At 34.2% G+C, this 20538-nt stretch overlaps 2 protein-coding genes and 1 long non-coding RNA gene across 3 annotated transcripts; 2 read left to right on the top strand and 1 right to left on the bottom strand.

The window, feature by feature from the left end:
* Nucleotides 1–26: 26 nt before the first annotated feature.
* LOC122290918 lies at nucleotides 27–897 on the bottom strand. The gene is made up of 2 exons (XR_006236569.1): nucleotides 589–897; nucleotides 27–310 (listed from the first exon to the last, which is right to left on the bottom strand). It is a non-coding gene; the product is annotated as an uncharacterized LOC122290918 (long non-coding RNA).
* An 11457-nt stretch (nucleotides 898–12354) lies between these two features.
* LOC122290891 (heat shock cognate 70 kDa protein-like) lies at nucleotides 12355–15340 on the top strand. Its single transcript, XM_043098575.1, has 2 exons — nucleotides 12355–12652; nucleotides 13412–15340. The coding sequence occupies exons 1-2, from the start codon at nucleotides 12436–12438 to the stop codon at nucleotides 15055–15057; spliced, it is 1863 nt and encodes a 620-aa protein (XP_042954509.1). The 5' UTR covers nucleotides 12355–12435; the 3' UTR covers nucleotides 15058–15340.
* A 2172-nt stretch (nucleotides 15341–17512) lies between these two features.
* LOC122290899 (heat shock cognate 70 kDa protein-like) lies at nucleotides 17513–20446 on the top strand. Its single transcript, XM_043098582.1, has 2 exons — nucleotides 17513–17891; nucleotides 18609–20446. The coding sequence occupies exons 1-2, from the start codon at nucleotides 17675–17677 to the stop codon at nucleotides 20246–20248; spliced, it is 1857 nt and encodes a 618-aa protein (XP_042954516.1). The 5' UTR covers nucleotides 17513–17674; the 3' UTR covers nucleotides 20249–20446.
* Nucleotides 20447–20538: the final 92 nt, after the last annotated feature.

Here is a 20538-nt window from a genome sequence, read left to right as displayed (position 1 = left end):
ATTTCGGAGGGTAAAATGTTTGATAGTGACTAAAAAGAACAACTTTGATGAAATGGATTACAATTATCAAGCTTAAGAATTAAAACCCATTACAACTCTTATTAAGACAAGAAAAGAAAAGATTACCTATAATCAAATGGCGACAGCAGCTTTTTCCGAGCTTCTTGTGACAAGTAAAGAACAAATTTCGTTCCTTCCAAGACTGTATTGAAATCAATACGGGTCCAACATAATGCCGAAAAGACCAAAGTCATTCCTTTTCAGGTTGTTTCAGCTTAACCCCATTAACACTCTCCACCGGAGGCAATGTCTGCATGCAATGGTGTATGAGAAATGCATTTCAAAGACTAATTACCTAACAAAATCGTAGAGTACAAGAAATTTTATCAGAAAGGGAATAGCCGTAGAAACGAGATTGTTTCCCCGGCATTGTATCAAACAGGTCATAGTCCCTTGAATTCCCGCATAAGTGAGGCTACTCTAAAACGAATTATTTTCGAATATAGAAAATACTACGATATTGACATTGTGTCAAAGATTTAATCAAGCCGATCCTAGAGAGAGAGAGAGAGAGAGAGGGAGAGTTACGAGATCAGGCTTATATGTGTTATGGACAACGGATGCGCCTGCGAGGAGCGAGACCACGATAACAGCACACGACCACGCCAGCGACGGAGTACCCGTGGGTTGTCTGCCCCCTCCAAACTTCTGTTTCATTTTCTAAACACCACACGCGGAGGTGTGGTCTCTTTTGTTGCACTCGTGGCCTAGGGAAGATGGTGTCTTCAAAGTTCAAAGTAGAGCATTAGTAGTAACTAGCTACATTTTAATCAAAATTTTATTAGAAAATTATTATTTTTTTTAGTTCAGGTAGCCTATTTTCGATGAAATTAAATAACAAACTTTCTAAATCCATCTTTATTACATTTAAATATTTATTTTCATTCTTTCTTTACAATTTTTATTGTTATAATAGTTGGGAAGTTTATTTAGGCTAGTTATTTAAAACACGGACGCACATAAAAAAAACATAATAACTAGTTATAAACGTACACAGCTTTACTTTGAATTGGGTTGAATGGAATTAAATGTATATATACTGCACACAATAAGAGTTAACAACATAATATAATACTTAGTGGACATACAGTAACTAAATGTAATATGATAATTTTTCCATTGATTTGTTTTCCTCTAATAACAACAGAATATATAGTTCACTATAAAAATTATTTTAGGGAATTGGCTAAAATATATCCAAGCAATGGCTTTGCCAAGCCCATGAATGCTCTAAGAACACTGATATTGGACTAGCCGAATGCTAGTAGTGACGTCTCAAATATAGCTAAGTTCTATTTAAATGAACTGCATTGTACTACCTAAAGTCCTTTAAGTGAAACTCTGAGTTACAATAAACGGAAATGGAAGTTTAAACTTTGTTAGTCACTGTTCACATATCAAAACCATGTTTAATTTCTAAACTTTTGATTGTTTGCATTCTAATGTTAATACTAACTATATGTTTATTAATAATTTAATAATCAAATTATTAAATTATTATATGCTTAGTGTAGTGGAAAAATATTAAAAAAAAAAATTGCTACAAATCAACTACTATTTATATTACACATCTCACACTTATACTTTTTATAAGATGTGAAAATATTTTTTATCTAATATATAGATATTTTTTATAAAATGTGAAGTATGGATGGTAAATGATGAGAAGAATCATTCTAAAAAAAATAATCTGTCGTGGAACTAAAGAAATAAACCAGAATTCACGCTGCTTTTAATTTGTGGGGAGCAGGACAAGAAGGGCGAAGGATGCCGTCTTGAGTTTCACTTTTCAGAAATGCTTTGTGTCCTGAACCCGAATTCCTTTTTTTTTTTTTGCCTTTTTTAAGTTGAATTTTTTTATTTTTAAACAAATATATAGGAATATAAAAAAATTCAAAAAAATTCTACTTTTTGTTACATTTTTCGGTGGATTCTTGGACTACATCTCCCAGTATGATATGGTTAGCCTAAATATTTACTTTATATTAAAAAAATATACAATCAATTATAGAATATATAAAAAAAAATATGTAAAAACAAAAAGTAAAAATTTTGATATTTTTAAAATTGATATATAACAGTTTTAGAACTTTTAGTATTTTCCAAAATCTAATAATATTAAAGTTGCAATTTTCATTCTTTTGAAGTTACATAGCAGACTAAATTTTTTTAAAAAAATATTAATATTCTCGATTTTTTAAAATTATAGTTGATGACTTGATAAATAAAGTGTCAAGAAATCATTATTTTTGTACAGAAAAATGAATAGAAATTCTAAAAGATGATGTTGTTAAATTGCGCAAATAAAGTGGAAACATGCCAGAAGTTAGAACCTTTTAGGTGTTTCGATGGTGAGGAGATGTGAGATAAATTGAGATAAAAGTTAAAAATTAAATAAAATATTATTTTTAAATATTATTACTGTTTTAAAATTTAAAAAAAATGAATTATTTATTATATTTTATATAAAATTTTTAAAAAAATTATAATAATAAAATAAAATAAAATATTTTTACTATTTAAACGGCCTTAATCTCATATAAATTGAAAAGTGAAGTAATTTGACGAAAAACAATTAATTTAAACAAACCCTCGTCCAATATAATCTTACCCTGAAAACAAAAAGTACTAAATTTCTCCTCACTTTTTCTTTTCCATTCTCCATTTACTTGTGCACAAATATTAGAGAAAAAGAAAAAGAGCATCGTCTCCGAGACACATACATAGACTTGCTTTAATACTATGATCATTTGGAAGTCGACAATGGCAGAAGAATGGAAGGAGGGCCTAGCAATAGGGATCGATCTCGGGACAACATACTCGTGTGTGGGAGTGTGGCAACACGTTCAAGTAGAGATAATAGTTAACGATAACGACGCCATCTTATGTTGCATTCACCGAAAAAGAGCGCTTGGTCGATGCCGCCAAGAAACAAGTCGCCGGGAACCCTACTAACTCATTCTTTGGTAATTTCTTAGTATCATTTTTTTCTCATTCTTTATTATTATTATTTTTTCCTTCTTTGTTGAGAAATTTTTTTTACGTTAATTCTCCATGAGCCGCGGGAATGCTAGCTCGAGCCCAAAAAGGTCTCTTTTGGTAGCTTGGGGCGGGTCCCAAACCCATACAAGTTGGGCGGGCTCCAGACCCGTTTGAGTCGGGAGTAATCATCAACATTGAGATGAGACGTTGCAGAAGAACGCGAGAAACCATTGTGACGCCCCCAAATTCCGTTTGGGATCGAACGGACATTTGAAGCGTCGAGACATGCAACACAAGGTTATCTGCCCCCGTTCATGACATATAAGATGCAATATTCCTAACATGCATCTAACATTATGCAATATTCGCAGCAGATAATTTTTTTTCTTTAGCAATACTATGCACCAAATTAAAATATCCCAAATACTTAAAACATACTTCATACATAAAGACTCATTGAACAACTAAGATCACAACACTAGTCCAGAATGCTTATGATCCAAAAAGTACTGGAGATGCAACTCCATCGTACAAGTAGTAATTTAACTACTATATTAACATTAACGACGCACCGTCGTTCAGTCGACTGTGTCTAGTTGGTCAGCTCCTGATCCTCCTTCAGGTCCTGTAACAAGATCTACCATTCGGGGGGAATGGTAGTTGGGACTACCACAGTGAGATTTGATTACAAATCTCAGCAAGTTAACAAAAAACTTCCACACAGACTAATGATGCATGGATGACAGTAAAAGCATAAATCCATAATCAAATTCATAAGTAATTAAAGCATAACTTAGCGTACAACATAGCATAATTGACATAACTTAAATTGAAACATGAACTGATCTTGACTTGACATGAACTTGATCTGAAACTTAACTTAACATGAAAAATACATACTCCACAGTTGTTGTGGCCCCATGTATTCTACGTGTAAATACATACTCCACAGTTGTTGTGGCCCCATGTATTCTACACAAACTTGACTTAACATGAAAAATACATACTCCACAGTTGTTGTGGCCCCATGTATTCTACGTGTAAATACATACTCCACAGTTGTTGTGGCCTCATGTGTTCTACACATCACAATGCAGTTAAATACATACTCCACAGTTGTTGTGGCCCCATGTATTCTACACAAACTGAATGTACTCAAGATGAAACGTGACTAGAATACGAAAGGACTGGATCCCTGACGTAACATAACGTGATTTGAACATAACTTGATATACATGACCAATTTGAGATAGAAACATTTCGTAACATGGCATAACATATAATAGACAACATATTTAACATGACATACTTGTAACTATCTGGTGTAGAGTATAATATATTCTGACACTTTTAACTATCTCAAATAATTAAAAACGCATTTCTGGCACCATAGTGAGTGATAACACTAACTATGTTGACAGACTAAAATTTATGTGATTAGTCGATTCGTGTAAACTTACAGAGTTTTCACGAGGTTCCTAAAGTCAATAGAAATTCCTTAATTGAATTTCTAGCGGGCTGTTCCAATCTCCCCTCCTAAAAAAAAGATTTCGTCATCGAAATCGAATTAAATAAGAAATAGCAATTTAATGAGGAGGTGTTGCTTACCAACCTACTGTCTATCACGTATATATTTGCCTTTGAGATTATGTCATTCCTTAACTCTCTTACTTTAATCAACAATTAGATTATACTTCTTTGCACAAGCTTGGCCAAGTTGTAACGACATACTCTCCAAACCTAAAACTTTAAGTAATTAATTTTTCGAAACTCTTCTTTAGAAAAACATAGGTGATATACTTTAAATATTTTTGTAAATACCATAGTTAGTAGAGAATTCATCAAAATTAAGCCGTTAACCTCTCTCTCTCTCTCTCTCTCTCTCTCTCTCTCTCTCTCTCTCTCTCTCTCTCTCTCTCTCTCTCTCTTAACAAAATCGGTGGCACTCTGTTTTAGACCAGACAACTCTGATCCGCATGATTTTTATAGGTCTTCTGTAGTTGTCAGGCGCCGCATAGCTATGACACTACTTTGTTCTTTTGTAGTTGTCAGTCACCGCAGCTATGATACTACATTGCTCTTATCTCTTGTACAGAAATGTTTCACGAGAGATGATTCGTCATAATTTTCTCTATAAAAGAATTATTCAGTTCATCTTCTTTCGCATCTCATCTTCTTCACTTTTCTGAAATTAGTCTGCATTCTTACTCTGTAATCTCTTTCTGCTTTCTCATTTTGCAATGGCTCAGCAATCTTCTCATTACCAATACATGAGGTATTCTGCACCTCGTTCACCAGTTGTTTCTGCTTCTTCCGTAGGTGCTATTATGCAATCTAATAATGATCTGACTAATAAGTTAGAAAGTGAACTTATCTACGAGCTTGTGAGTCTCGGTACTCGATACTCATCAGCCATTGTCGCATATTCTCAGCGACTGCAATCTAGGACTGGTGGGGTTGACAAACTCCACGAGAGTATTTCTATCCTTCAGAGGCTTCTTATGGAATCCAACATGAAGATAGAAGCAGTAAAGCGAGAGAACAGAGATTTAAAATCTTTGCTTAATTCTTCTTTTCGAGTGGCTACTCCTTTAGATAGGAAAGACATGCAGACTTTTGAAGAGCAAAAGCGTTTAAGGATTGAGGCAAAGAGCCTCAAATTTCTGTAATTTTGCTTTAAGATAATAAAATAAAACTTCACAAATATTCATATTTGTGTTTCTATTTTCTGGTAGATGTTTTATGTGCTCCATTTTATTTCTTTCAGGGATTTTCATATATATGATATGATCCAATGACTCATATAAATATGCATTTAATCATGCATATCCAAACTCTCGGTAATCTTCAAGTTAATAAAAACCTCAAGGAGTTCTACTGGTCTAGGACTAACTTACTTCTTTATAGTCGCAACAATCAGTCCTCTTCCTTGGTAGTACTTCGATAACTGACCAGTTAATAACTTAAACTTGAGACTTTCTCTCTTATGATTGTCATAACTCTTCTATCCATCATGAGTTATCACTTATTCTAACTCTAAATTATTTGTTCCTAATGTTCACATAAATCCTCAAGACTAAGATTTTACTCCCCATATAATAGTCTCCAAAAAGAAGATCAATCTATGTATCCATAAAGATAGTGCTTTGCCAGAGATCATTTACTGGCGGCGTGGTAAAACTATTATCATAAATGAATCCTACTATGGCTAAAACTTCTCCTAATCAAATTACTCTTCCAAACACAATTTCCATCGTATTCTCAGAATCAAAACAATTCTCCAAATATGTAGAATACCATTCATCAACCCTAAATATCCTTTCTCATATTATTAAAAGGTATTCTATATCTACATTGGTATGAACAATAATACTTCTAATGAAAATTGTTACTCTTACCACTAGGGTAACAATTCAGCTTCCAAATTGAATTCTCAAGTACTACCACAATTAATAGAAACAATGACTCGTTTGAATCAAACAATGTACAATTTACCAACCCCAATGACTTGACTTACTCCAAAATAACAATAATGCAATACTACCATCAGTTGCAATCGGATCAACCTTAACTATATTTAACCACACATAGGTCCTAGTAAAATACTAGTGACGATACCAGCTCCTGCAGTTCCTGGAGCACCAGCATCTACATCTCTCTGAGTGACAGCATATACTCTAATGGGTATGTGCACTTGCCGTAGTTGTGGATGTCTAAACACATTGGTCAGCAAACTTACCACCTCAGCTGATCCTTCATCCATTGGGGAATTTTGATCCTCTTGATTGTTATCTCCCTTAGGATTTCGAGGTATTCTACCACGAGTCATGTGTCCCTTCTTGCAACACACGAGTATATGTATTAAAACCACATACTATTTTTCATACCTTAAGAAATTCAAGCCTACTGACGACTAAAATTTCAAGCCTAATGTTTGGTGCATTTTCTAAGGACATGTGGATTTACTGCCCAGAGACGTATTGCTCTGATACCACCCTGTGACACCCCCAAATTCCGTTTGGGATTGAACGGACATTTGAAGCGTCGAGACATGCAACACAAGGTTACCTGCCCCCGTTCATGACATATAAGATGCAATATTCCTAACATGCATCTAACATTATGCAATATTCGCAGCGGATAATTTTTTTTCTTTAGCAATACTATGCACCAAATTAAAATATCCCAAATACTTAAAACATACTTCATACATAAAGACCCATTGAACAACTAAGATCACAACACTAGTCCAGAATGCTTATGATCCAAAAAGTACTGGAGATGCAACTCCATCGTACAAGTAGTAATTTAATTACTATATTAACATTAACGACGCACCGTCGTTCAGTCGATTGTGTCTAGTTGGTCAGCTCCTGATCCTCCTTCAGGTCCTGTAACAAGATCTACCATTCGGGGGGAATGGTAGTTGGGACTACCACAGTGAGATTTGATTACAAATCTCAGCAAGTTAACAAAAAACTTCCACACAGACTAATGATGCATGGATGACAGTAAAAGCATAAATCCATAATCAAATTCATAAGTAATTAAAGCATAACTTAGCGTACAACATAGCATAATTGACATAACTTAAATTGAAATATGAACTGATCTTGACTTGACATGAACTTGATCTGAAACTTGACTTAACATGAAAAATACATACTCCACAGTTGTTGTGGCCCCATGTATTCTATGTGTAAATACATACTCCACAGTTGTTGTGGCCCCATGTATTCTACACAAACTTGACTTAACATGAAAAATACATACTCCACAGTTGTTGTGGCCCCATGTATTCTACGTGTAAATACATACTCCACAGTTGTTGTGGCCCCATGTATTCTACACATCACAATGCAGTTAAATACATACTCCACAGTTGTTGTGGCCCCATGTATTCTACATAAACTGAATGTACTCAAGATGAAACGTGACTAGAATACGAAAGGACTGGAGCCCTGACGTAACATAACGTGATTTGAACATAACTTGATATACATGACCAATTTGAGATAGAAACATTTCGTAACATGGCATAACATATAATAGACAACATATTTAACATGACATACTTGTAATGTACAGTAATACATGACAGAATATATTATGTAACAGATAAAAATTGATGACAGAATAAATTCTGTATAATAGATTATTACGTGATAACTTGGCATGGCATGACATATATGATAACATACATACATACACTGTAGTTCCTTTACTTAGCACACATACACAGTAGACTGCTAGTAAGTTAAAAGCTAACTTACCTCGATCTCCGCATTTCTTATAAAACTTCAAGTGCGATCACGAGGAACTGTAATTAGTGGTTCTAAAAGTTAGAACTAAATCACTAATAATTTGAAATATGGAAAAAATACTAACTTAAAGAGTAAAATTTTCATTTTACTCTCTACATGTGGGAAAATGACCGTTTTACCCATAACTTAAGGATTTTGCATACTAACTCCAAAAGTTTCTAAAATTTACATTCCTCGTGTAAATTTTGTCATAAACTTAAATATCAACTCAGAAAAATTTAAAACAAAACACAACTATGGAAAACATACTATGGCCAAAAAATCTATAGGCCATTTCCCTTAATTTTTGTTGTAATTCCTTCCAACTTCAAAACTCATGCTTAAATCAACATTTTGCAACAAACATCTTCCAATCCTAAGTTCAAAACCATACTTAAAACATCTATTTAGAAAAACCTAATAATCAACACCAAACTTTTTTGTAAAAAGATCCAAGCACTTGAATCACAAGTTTTGACCTTAAATCAAAACATCTCCAAGAATTTCAAAAATCAAATCTTACTTCTAACATATTCATAATATCATCCTAACATCAACAATGCTTTAAATCATCAAACTAAAGTCACCAAAATCACAAAATAACATTTGGAGTTTTTTGGTTTTACACTTAGTCCAAAAACAGAAACTTTTTCCTCAACTAGTTTTGATAAATCTCTTGATCTATGACTTATAAATATATGATCTTCAAACCAAACCGTCACATGGTTTAAAAATATGTCCTAAAACATATATAAGCTTCTAATTTAAGATCACATGGTTAGAAATTAACCAAAATATAAATTTAGCCAAGAATATCCACACTTTGACTTATCTGAATATCTCTTTGTATAAAATTTCATATCTTTGAAACTAACATCAAATATCTTCAAAATAATAATATAACATGTACATAAGATGCTTAGGATCCTCCAATAAAATTATCAAAGTCATTAGAATAGGTTTAGACCACCAAAGAGTTAAACTTTCTCAAAACAGAAACTGTTTTTCCTATTCCAATTTCTAAGTTTCTAAATCTAAGAAAATCTTTCATCAAAGCCTTTAATCATGCAAAAATCCTCAACCAATAGTCATATATACATGTTAACAATACTCCATAAAAATTTTGGACCAATATCTATCCATTAGCTTGGTCAAAAACTCCAAACCATAACATATTCTCCAGTTTATCTCCCAGAATAACCTTTCTATAGTTTACACAATATTTGACTGACCAAATGATCTTCAAATGGGGCAAATAAGATATCCATGTAAACTAGACTAAAAAAGGAACAACTTATATGAATGAGACTTTATGATAAAACACTTACAACAGCTTCGAAATGGGCGTGCAAAAGATCTCCTAAAATCTGTCCGAGAGAGAGTGTTTGATAATCTTTTATTAGAAGGTGTAATTGAAGATAAGTTCATGGGTGCTGGCTGGACACATTTATGGACGAGATAAGGAAGGTAATAAGGCTAGAGTTGAGAGTTGAGTGTGGTTTTCTCCTACCCAAAATATCTATAAAAGATTATCTCATAATATTCTATCCAATAATATCTATAAAAATCAGCTTAATATATTTTCCAAATGTGGAGTAGACTTGGAAGAGTAAGGTGGCTAAAATCTTTCCATGTGTATTTTAAATCTCTATTTTTAAGATATTTTCCAAATGTGTATTTTGCTTAAGTGTTATGATCTCACACCTTGATTTCCTTCACAATTCCATCTAATGGTTTCTCTTTGTGCCAAGTATCTAATACTATTCATTATGTGTGGTTAAGATCTTGCCAAGTGTCCAAATAAAATATCGCTAACCTAATTTGGACATTTCACATTGTGATTTTGAAAACACTGCGCTTAGTACATTTACCAAGGTTACTATTCACTCCAAAAATAAACGTAATAAACTTAGTACTGAAAAATCCTAAATATTCAATTAAGCCTAGTGGTGTAGACTATAATGTATTCTGACACTTTTAACTATCTCAAATAATTAAAAACGCATTTCTGGCACCATAGTGAGTGATAACACTAACTATGTTGACAGGCTAAAATTTATGTGATTAGTCGATTCGTGTAAACTTACGGAGTTTTCACGAGGTTCCTAAAGTCAATAGAAATTCCTTAATTGAATTTCTAGCGGGCTGTTACAACCATGATCAGGAAAAATGGAAGATATGGCATCAGACAATTATGCTAGAGACCCACGCCATATTAATGACTGACACTAAGAAAACTACGCTGCATTAAATACATCATAGCGGTCAAAACTCCGAGGGAAGGCATCCCTCTACCTCAGAACATAAGGCATGACCCACCTGACCTGAATGACTAAGTATAAACATTGATTAGAACTGTGAGGTAATGGGGGATGAACTCAAGTATGTTGTCAATTACACTCTATTGTTATCTTCTTTAGAGCAACTCGATCTCTATTATATACTAACTTTGGCATTGGAGATTCTCCAGTCCATCACAAGGCCTCCCCTTTCTTGCTTTAGGATCTGACTCGAGTGAATATCCGGACCGGCGGCTGAGTGACCTGTTCTAAGGGCGTACGAAACACGACGTTAACAATTATTTTTTTAAGATTTGAAAAAGTTATTATTTATTTTATTTTGATTAGATGTGATGTGTTGTGAAAATTGAAAACAAACAAGTGCTTGCTAGGTTTGGATTGTAGGAAAATGCTACTATATTGCCTGAATTCGTCCCCTCATTTTGATAGTTTATGTATTTATATTTTTAAAATTTGTTCACTTAATGATTAATGAATTGATTTTTAGTGTATTGATATATATTTTTTTATTTTTAAAAATATTTAAATATGTTTAAAAAATGTAAAAAAGAAGAGAACAGAGAAGTTTGTGCTAGGCGGCATGCTTAACAGTCATTGCTGGGTGGTAGCCGGGCATGACTCTTGGGTTGTAAGATTGTTGTATTTTATCTCAATTCATCACATCTCATCATTATAACTTTTTAAAATTCATACACAAAATACAATAAGGGAAATGCTCCCATGCTGCCTGAGCGGTACCCCCCAAGTGTACTATTCAGGTAATTTTTATTTTTATTTATTTTTTTAACTTAGTGATTAAGAAAGTAATTGTAAGTGTATTGATTTTTTTTTTTTTACTTTATGATTAAGAAAGTGATTAAAAATGTAAAAAAATAATTGAAAAAAAAATAACATTAGGTGTGACCGGTAAGGATAGGGTGGTAGAGTAGCCCCCATCTATATAATAAATAATTTAATTTTTTTTAAATTTTAAAATAATAATAATATTATAATAATATTTTAATTAATTTTTATCTAAAATTATTTCATCTCATTTTATTATCTAAATTCTAAACTGCACTTAATCTTTCCTAATCCCTAGAAATCGAATAAAAGTAAAATATTTTGACGAAAAAATTAATTTAAACAAGAAAAATGATATACCCACCACTGCCACTGGGAGTTACAGCCGACATTATTATTTTTTTATTTTCTCAATTTTGTGATTAAGAAAATATTTTTTAATAATATTATAAATTTTAAAATGAATATTTAAAATATTAAAAAAAAACACTATATAAAACTAACGGTAACCTGATAGCTGTGAACGTATCACCTTCCTTTGAAGAAATCCTCAACCAATATAATCATACCCTTTAAAAAAAAAATAAATAAATAAATAAGATTCTCATTTCACTTTTTCGTTTCGCTTCTCTAGATCATACTACAGTTACCGCTCCCACCTCCTGGAGTTATCATTAGTGTAAAATTTATTTATTTATTTATCATAATTTTTTTAGATATATTTTTTTAATACTATTAAATTTATAATATCATTTAAAAATATTTTATTAATCATTAAATAAAAAAATTAAAAAATATAATTTTTTTTTTGCAGCGGTGGGAACTGGGAGCGGGATGCATAGCATTTTCCCGCTCCTCTATTCATCTGTGCGCAAATATCGAGGAAAAGCAACTTTGACAAATACCCTCCACTTCGTGAGCAAGGAAACAAATTATATAAAAAGACAATCGTCTCCAAGAGACATTCTCTTGCTTCAATACCGTGATCATTCTGGAATTCGACAACAATGGCCGAGGAATGGAAGGAGGGCCCAGCAATAGGGATCGATCTCGGGACAACATACTCGTGTGTGGGAGTGTGGCAACATGATCGAGTAGAGATCATAGTTAATGATCAGGGAAATAGAACGACGCCGTCTTATGTTGCATTCACCGAAAAAGAGCGCTTGGTCGGTGATGCCGCCAAGAACCAAGTCGCCAGGAACCCTGCTAACTCCGTCTTTGGTAATTTATCAGAATCATTTTTCTCATTCTTTCCTTTTTTTTTTTTTTTTTGTGGGGGGGGTTGAGAATTTTTTGTTTGTACGTTAATTCTCCATACCCATACTCTATTTTTAAGATGCAACAACAGTAATGATAATAAAAAGTAAGAGAGTATGCAGATCTATATCGAGGCGATGGACTTGGCTTGAGGTGGTACCGAATATGTTAAAATTATTTTTATTATTAGAGTAGATCTAACTTATTACACGAATTTTGTGATTTTTTTTTTTTTGGCTGTATCACTTCTCTTAATTCTAACCAAGGATGGTTCTAGTTTTTTTACCATCTAAACGTGTTGCGTCTCTCTGATCACTTGAAGTACTAGTCTTTATTCAAAAAAAAGAAGTACTAGTCTTTATTCAAGGTATCCACATATTTTAATCATCTTCAAATTTAGCGTTTTAAACTTAGATTATCAGCATTACTTATTTTCAAAATTTTAATGTGAAAATCCATCAATTTTGTGAACAACTTAATATGTGTCAATTGTTTTTTCATTTTTTTTCCTTGGGTGTATATATTAGATGTATATTAGATTTCGAACTACAACTATGAAAAATGCTTCTTTTCAAAACTTAATTCCCTCTGGCTAATGCAGTGATAACTAATTTACCAGTTCAGACATTAAAAAAAAAAAGGGAAACCATGCCAATCAAAAATTTAGAAGAGTTTGATTATGATATTTATATTTGCTGCATCTTACGCTTTAGTGTTTTGCAGATGCAAAGAGGTTGATTGGAAGGAGATTCAGTGATCCGTTGGTTCAGAATGATATCAATCTTTGGCCATTCAAGGTCATTGAAGGTTCTAAAGACAAGCCTATGATCGTGGTAAGTTATAAGGGTGAAGATAAACAATTTTCTGCGGAGGAGATCTCATCGATGGTCCTAAAAAAGATGCGTGAGATTGCCGAGGCCTATTTGGGCAAGACGGTGAAAAATGCAGTTGTTACCGTCCCGGCTTACTTCAATGATGCTCAGCGTAAGGCCACAGTGGATGCCGGTGGCATTGCGGGCCTCAATGTCATGCGGATCCTGAATGAACCAACCGCCGCTGCAATTGCTTACGGCCTTGACAAGGTGGGTAGAATTGGCAAGAGAAATGTATTGATCTTTGATCTGGGTGGTGGTACTGCAGATACCTCACTTCTTACCGTTGAGGAGAGTAGTTTTGAAGTGAAGGCGGTTGCTGGAGACACACACCTTGGAGGTGAGGACTTCGACAACAGAATGGTTAACCACTTTGTTCAAATATTTAAAAGGTGGCACAAGAAGGACATAGGCGGAAACGCCAGAGCTGTAAGAAGGTTGAGAACTGCTTGTGAGAGAGCAAAGAGGATTCTCTCCTCTGCAATTGAGACTACCATTGAAGTTGATTCTTTGTATGATGGTATTGATTTCAGCTCAAATATTACCCGTGCAAAATTTGCAGAACTCAACATGGATTTATTCAGGAATTCAATAGAGCTTGTGGATAAGTGTTTGACTGATGCTGAGATGGACAAGATAAGTGTGCATGATGTCGTTCTTACTGGTGGTTCTACCAGAATTCCCAAGGTTCAGCAACTGTTGCAGGACTTCTTTGATGGGAAGGAGCTTAATAGGAGCATTAACCCGGATGAAGCTGTGGCTTATGGAGCCGCTGTTCAAGCTGCGAACTTGGCTGGTATGGGTAATGAAAAAGTACAAAACCTTGTGCTCTTGGATGTCACCCCTTTGTCCCTTGGGGTGGCGGTACAACAGGGTGTCACGTCCGTTGTGATTCCGAGGAATACTGCCATTCCCATCAAGATGGAACAAAAGTATACCACCTGCCACGACAACCAAACTTCTGTTTTGATTTCGGTTTACGAGGGTGAGAGAGCAAGAGTCGAGGATAATCACTGGTTGGGGGAATTTACACTTGAGGGTATCCCTGCAGCACCCAGGGGTGTTGCTAAGCTCAAAGAATGTTTTGACATTGATGCCAACGGTATCTTGAAAGTTTCTGCTGTGGAACAGAGCACCGGCGTGAGTTGCAGCATCACTATCACCAATCACAAGGCAAGACTTTGCAAGGAAGAGATTAATAGGATGGTCCTGGATGCAGAGAAATACAAGGTTGAAGATGATGAGCGTAGAGGGAGGGCTTTGGCAAAGGCAGCTTTGGAGAACTATGTCTACAGCATAAGGAACACTATTAATGATAAGAAGATTTGTGCCACGCTCGCTGCTGCTGGTATAGAGAAGATTGAAACTGCTATAGACGAGTTGATTCGGTGGTTAGATGACATCCAATTTTCAGAGGCAGCTGAGTTTGAGAACAAGCTTACGGAGCTTGAGTTAATCTGCAATCCGATAATTGCAAAACGTTGTGATAACAAATAAGTTATTGGGTAGCTTCCCCCAACTAAAGAGACGACTGTAATGGATACCAAGTCTGCCGTAGCTAGAGTTCCAGCGAAGTGGCCATGGCTCAAAGTTTTCTGCTTTTATCTTGTACGAGCATTTCATTCTGGTGTGTTTTAATTTTTCTGTTTTAGTTGAGATTGAATGTATTTCTGAAAAAGAAACGTTATGTTGGTCCTACACTTTTGATGATGTTTATGTTTTTGTTATATTGTATTTTTGGACGGAATGGAACTAAGGAACTAAGGTCCTTCACTTTTAATATTGCGTACTAGCAAAATCTGTGGATAACTACTGGTTGGGAGAATTTACGCTTTGTGGCATTCTTGCATCACCTAAACAGGCCGGCTCAATGGTAAGGCATTGCCTAAGCCCTACCCTATGTAAGACCCTCCAAACAAAAGAATGTGATAATTAATAAGATTATTACATAGAAATCTTATTTTTCTTACTTAAAAAAAGAAATTATAATTATAAAAATTATAAAAATATATTTTTACAAATATTCAAAACACTAAACAGGAGGAAAGAAATAACAATGGCGGTCCTTACCCACCGGACTACTGGATGGTCACTTATTCGATAATTAAAAATTGAATTGTTTGGTAATTTTGAAGGATATTTGAAAGTTGTGGGAAAAGAGAACAAAGAGTTAGAGAGTATGAGAAAAGTGAGGTATTGTTAAAAATCCCAGAAATTGAAGAGACCATTTTGAGGGTTATCTCTATTTCATTCTTTCGTTTGTTATTTTGATGATTGAATTTCGGATCTTTAATTCATCTCATTTAATTATTATAATTTTTTTAAAGTTTTAACACAAAATATAATAAATAATTTAATTTTTTCAAATCTTAAAATAATAATATTATTAAAAAATAATATTTTAATAATATTTTATTTAATTTTTAATTTTCATATCAATATTCAAACTCAGCCTAATCTTTAGAGAAAAGGACTCGAGATTTCTTACAAAAGGCGAAGCCTGAATTCTACCCTAATCCTCCCGATTGATTTCTTTTTTCTTTTTCTTTTTTAATACATACTTCCGATTGATTTCTTAAATCTGCTTTCAGGATAAAAACAAGAGTTATACGCTAGGCCTATAACCAAATGGGCCATGCCATTGGGCCCAATGATGGTCCGAATATATTTTTGGGCCTTTACGTATGATTACTACCGGACCATGGATTCATAGAACATGTTTTCTCATACGGTCACACCACCCCTCTTGAGTTTTTATTTTTATTTTTTAAATACACATCTCTTGAGTTTAATATATTTACATTGGCCAATTTCAATATATTCTCCTGTAATGTGTAATTGTCATGTCACCTTTAAAATCTTATTATAATCTACTTTATAATACATATATTTTTCTTATTTTCAGCATATTGTTTTCTTATATAGCGCATAAATGTTGTCGTGATGATTGTATAAAAGATTTTTTTATCTTTTTATATTTTTATTAAAAAATAGATATTTATGAGAGTTAATATCTACAATCTCACTCTCATCATAAATTTAAAGTTTATTGTAATTTTTTTTGTTTTAAAAATAATTCTATGAACAAACTTCATGTCTTTGTTTTTCGAAATCATCAAATTTGGGTGTTAGTTGCACAAATGGACAGAATAAAACGAATAGTTTCTCAGAAATTAGAATGACAAAACTTGTGCTGCACGGTTTGATAATCTTTATCAATGATTATACTATAAGAAATTTTAGCAAAGTTAATAGTATTAGAACATTTAGTATTTTTCAAAATTTAATAATATTAAAGTCACAATCTTTACTCTTTTCAGGTCACGTTGGTTTCTTTTTTGTTTTGATTAAATGCGCTTATGTTCATTTTTTTTTAGGTCAATTATTTGTAAGTCTCATCTTTAACACGCTCAATGACGTGGCATGTTGATTTTCTTAAAAATAAATATTGATTTTTCTAAATTGTTTTAAAATTATAGTTACATAATAAATAATTGTTAAGAAATAATTATTTATGTACGGAAAAAATGAATAAAGATTCTAAAAGATGATGTCCATTAAATTATGCATATAAAAAGAAAATAGGCGAGAAACCTTTAATAATCCCTGTAAATTGAATAAAAATAAAGTAATTTGACCAAAACAAATTTAAATAAGGACAATTTTAGGATGATTATCAAATGTCTACATCAAATATACACACTAGTATAAATAAATTTTTTATTTTATTTTTAAAATAAATTTAATTATTAAAAACTAAAAAAAAAATTATTAATAATAACTTTCTTAATTATTAAAAAATAAAAAATATAAATAGACACCTTTAATGGGCTTATTTAATAGTAATTCTATCGTTTTCTCTTAAACAAACCCACGACCAATATAATCATATCCACCAAAACAAAAAGGGGTACTAAAATGCTCTTTTGAGTCTTTTCACTTTTTCTTTTTGATTCGCCGAATCACCGCGCAAATATCAGAGAAAAAGCAACTTCTAAGTTCTACAGGTGCCGTCTACTTCGTGGGCAAGGCAAGAAATTATATAAAAAGAGCAGTCTGCGAGAGACATATAAAAAGACTTGCTTCAAGACCGTGATCATTCTGGAAGTCGACAATGGCGGTAGAATGGAAGGAGGGCCCAGCAATAGGGATCGATCTCGGGACGACATACTCGTGTGTGGGAGTGTGGCAACATGATCGAGTAGAGATTATAGTTAATGATCAGGGAAATAGAACGACGCCGTCTTATGTTGCATTCACCGAGAAAGAGCGGTTGGTCGGTGATTCCGCCAAGAACCAAGTCGCCAGGAACCCTACTAACTCAGTCTTTGGTAATTTCTCCGTATCATTTTTTTCTCATTCTTTATTTCCTTTTTTTTTTTTTTTCGGTTTTGGTTGAGAAATTTTTTTGGTACATTAATTCTCCATAGCCATAGCCTATTTTTAAGATGTAAATACTATCAAGACGCATGTTGTCCCTCTCTCACTTAAAGTACTAGTCTGTATTCATGGTATGCGCATATTTTAATCATCATCGAATTTAGTGCTTTGAAGGGGAAAGGAAGTTTGGACAGGAAGTTGAGACGAGACAAGAAAAAAATTGAATAAAATATTACTAAAATATTATTTTTATTTTTAAATATGAAAAAATTGAATTATTTATTATATTTTATATGAAGGTTTTATAAATGTTGTAATAATTAAATGGGATGAAACGACATGAGTTGTGATAAGTTTTGAATCCAAATCTCCCCTTAGCCTATCAGCATTAAGTAAAATTTTAATGCGCAAATCCATCAATTTTGTGAACAACTACTTCATATGTGTCAATTGATTTTTCATTTTTTTCCTTCGTGTATTTACGAGATGTTTATTGGATTTGGACCTACAAACCGTTAAAAATATGTTTCTTTTCAAACCTTAATTCCCTCTAATACAGTGATAAGCAATTTACCAGCTGAGATAAAAAAAATAAAGCCATGCCAATTAAAAATTTAGAAGAGTTTGATATTTATATTTGCTGCTTCTTACACTAAAGTGTTTTGCAGATGCAAAGCGGTTGATTGGAAGGAGATTCAGTGATCCGTTGGTTCAGAATGATATCAATCTTTGGCCATTCAAGGTCATTGAAGGTTCTAAAGACAGGCCTATGATTGCGGTAAGTTATAAGGGTGAAGATAAACAATTCGCTGCTGAGGAAATCTCATCAATGGTCCTAAAAAAAATGCGTGAGATTGCTGAGGCTTTTTTGGGCAAGACGGTGAAAAATGCAGTTGTTACAGTCCCCGCCTACTTCAATGATGCTCAGCGTAAGGCCACAATGGATGCAGGTGACGTTGCAGGCCTCAATGTCATGCGGATCCTCAATGAACCAACTGCCGCTGCAATTGCTTACAGCCTTGACAAGGTGGGAAGAGTTGGCAAGAGAAATGTATTGATCTTTGATTTAGGTGGTGGTACTGCAGATGTCTCACTTCTTACCATTGAGGAGAGCAGTTTTGAAGTGAAGGCTGTTGCTGGAGACACACACCTTGGAGGTGAGGACTTCGACAACAGAATGGTTAACCACTTTGTTCAAATATTTCAAAGGTGGCACAAGAAGGACATAAGCGGAAATGCCAGAGCTCTAAGAAGGTTGAGAACTGCCTGTGAGAGAGCAAAGAGGATTCTTTCTTCTGCAATTGAGACTACCATTGAAGTTGATTCTTTGTATGATGGTATTGATTTCAGCTCAAATATCACCCGTGCCAAATTTGCTGAACTCAACATGGATTTATTTAGGAATTCTATAGAGCTTGTGGAGAATTGTTTGACTGATGCTAAGATGGACAGGGAAAGTGTGAATGATGTCGTTCTTACTGGTGGTTCTACCAGAATTCCCAAGGTTCAGCAGCTGTTGCAGGACTTCTTTGATGGGAAGGAGCTTAACAAGAGCATTAACCCAGATGAAGCTGTGGCATATGGAGCCGCTGTTCAAGCTGCTAGCTTGACTGGTATGGGTAATGAAAAAGTACAAAACATTGTGCTCTTAGATGTCACTCCTTTGTCCCTTGGGGTGGAGACCCGACATGGTGACATGTCCGTTGTGATTCCGAGGAATACTGCCATTCCAACCAAGATGGAAAGGAATTTCACTACCTTGGAGGACAACCAAACTGAGTTGGATTTCCCTGTTTACGAGGGTGAGCGAGCAAGAATTGTGGATAACTACTGGTTGGGAGAATTTACACTTTATGGTGTTCCTGCAGCACCCAGGGGTGTTGCTAGTGTCGTTGTCTGCTTTGACATTGATGCCAATGGCGTCTTGAATGTTTCTGCCCGGGAGAGAACCACTGGTGCGAGTCAGAAGATCACAATCACCAATGAAAAGGCGAGACTGCCCAAGGAAGAGATTAATAGGATGGTCAAGGAGGCAGAGATGTACCAGGTTGAAGATGATAAGTATAGAGAGAAGGCTGAGGCTAAGGCAGCTTTGGAGAACTATGCCTACGACATGAGGAATACTGTCAATGAAAAGGAGAATGCTGCAAAGCTTGCCCCCGCAGGTAAGAAGAAGATTGAAGGTGCTGTTCGCCAGGTGATTCAGTGGTTAAATGGGAACCAGCTTGCAGAGGCAGATGAATTTGAGGAAAAGCTGATAGGGCTTCAGTTAATCTGCAATCCCATCATTGCGAAAAATGCTAAATAGCACTGCAATTGATCAGCTCTATGCTGAAAAAGAGGGACGACTGTTATCGTGACTGTGAATTCCGACTTTGTTTTTGCAACCTTTTAATGGTAGACTTGGTAGTATTTTTGGTGGTGGTACGTTTGAATTTGCGTTGTTCGGTACAGTTTTGAACATTTTCAAATTTATGCATGATCTGTAACTTGATAGTTTAGTCAATATTGGTGTTGATTTGTGTTGAGGTTTGATAGCGATTTAGAGGAACAACTGGAAGATCAACTGGAAGTTTAGTTGGAGTTTTACCACGGTAG

Source organism: Carya illinoinensis, chromosome 1, assembly GCF_018687715.1.
Source record: "Carya illinoinensis cultivar Pawnee chromosome 1, C.illinoinensisPawnee_v1, whole genome shotgun sequence".
NCBI lineage: Eukaryota > Viridiplantae > Streptophyta > Magnoliopsida > Fagales > Juglandaceae > Carya > Carya illinoinensis.
The sequence above is the reverse complement of the archived record's forward strand: the minus strand, read 5'-3'. Positions and strand labels throughout refer to the sequence as shown.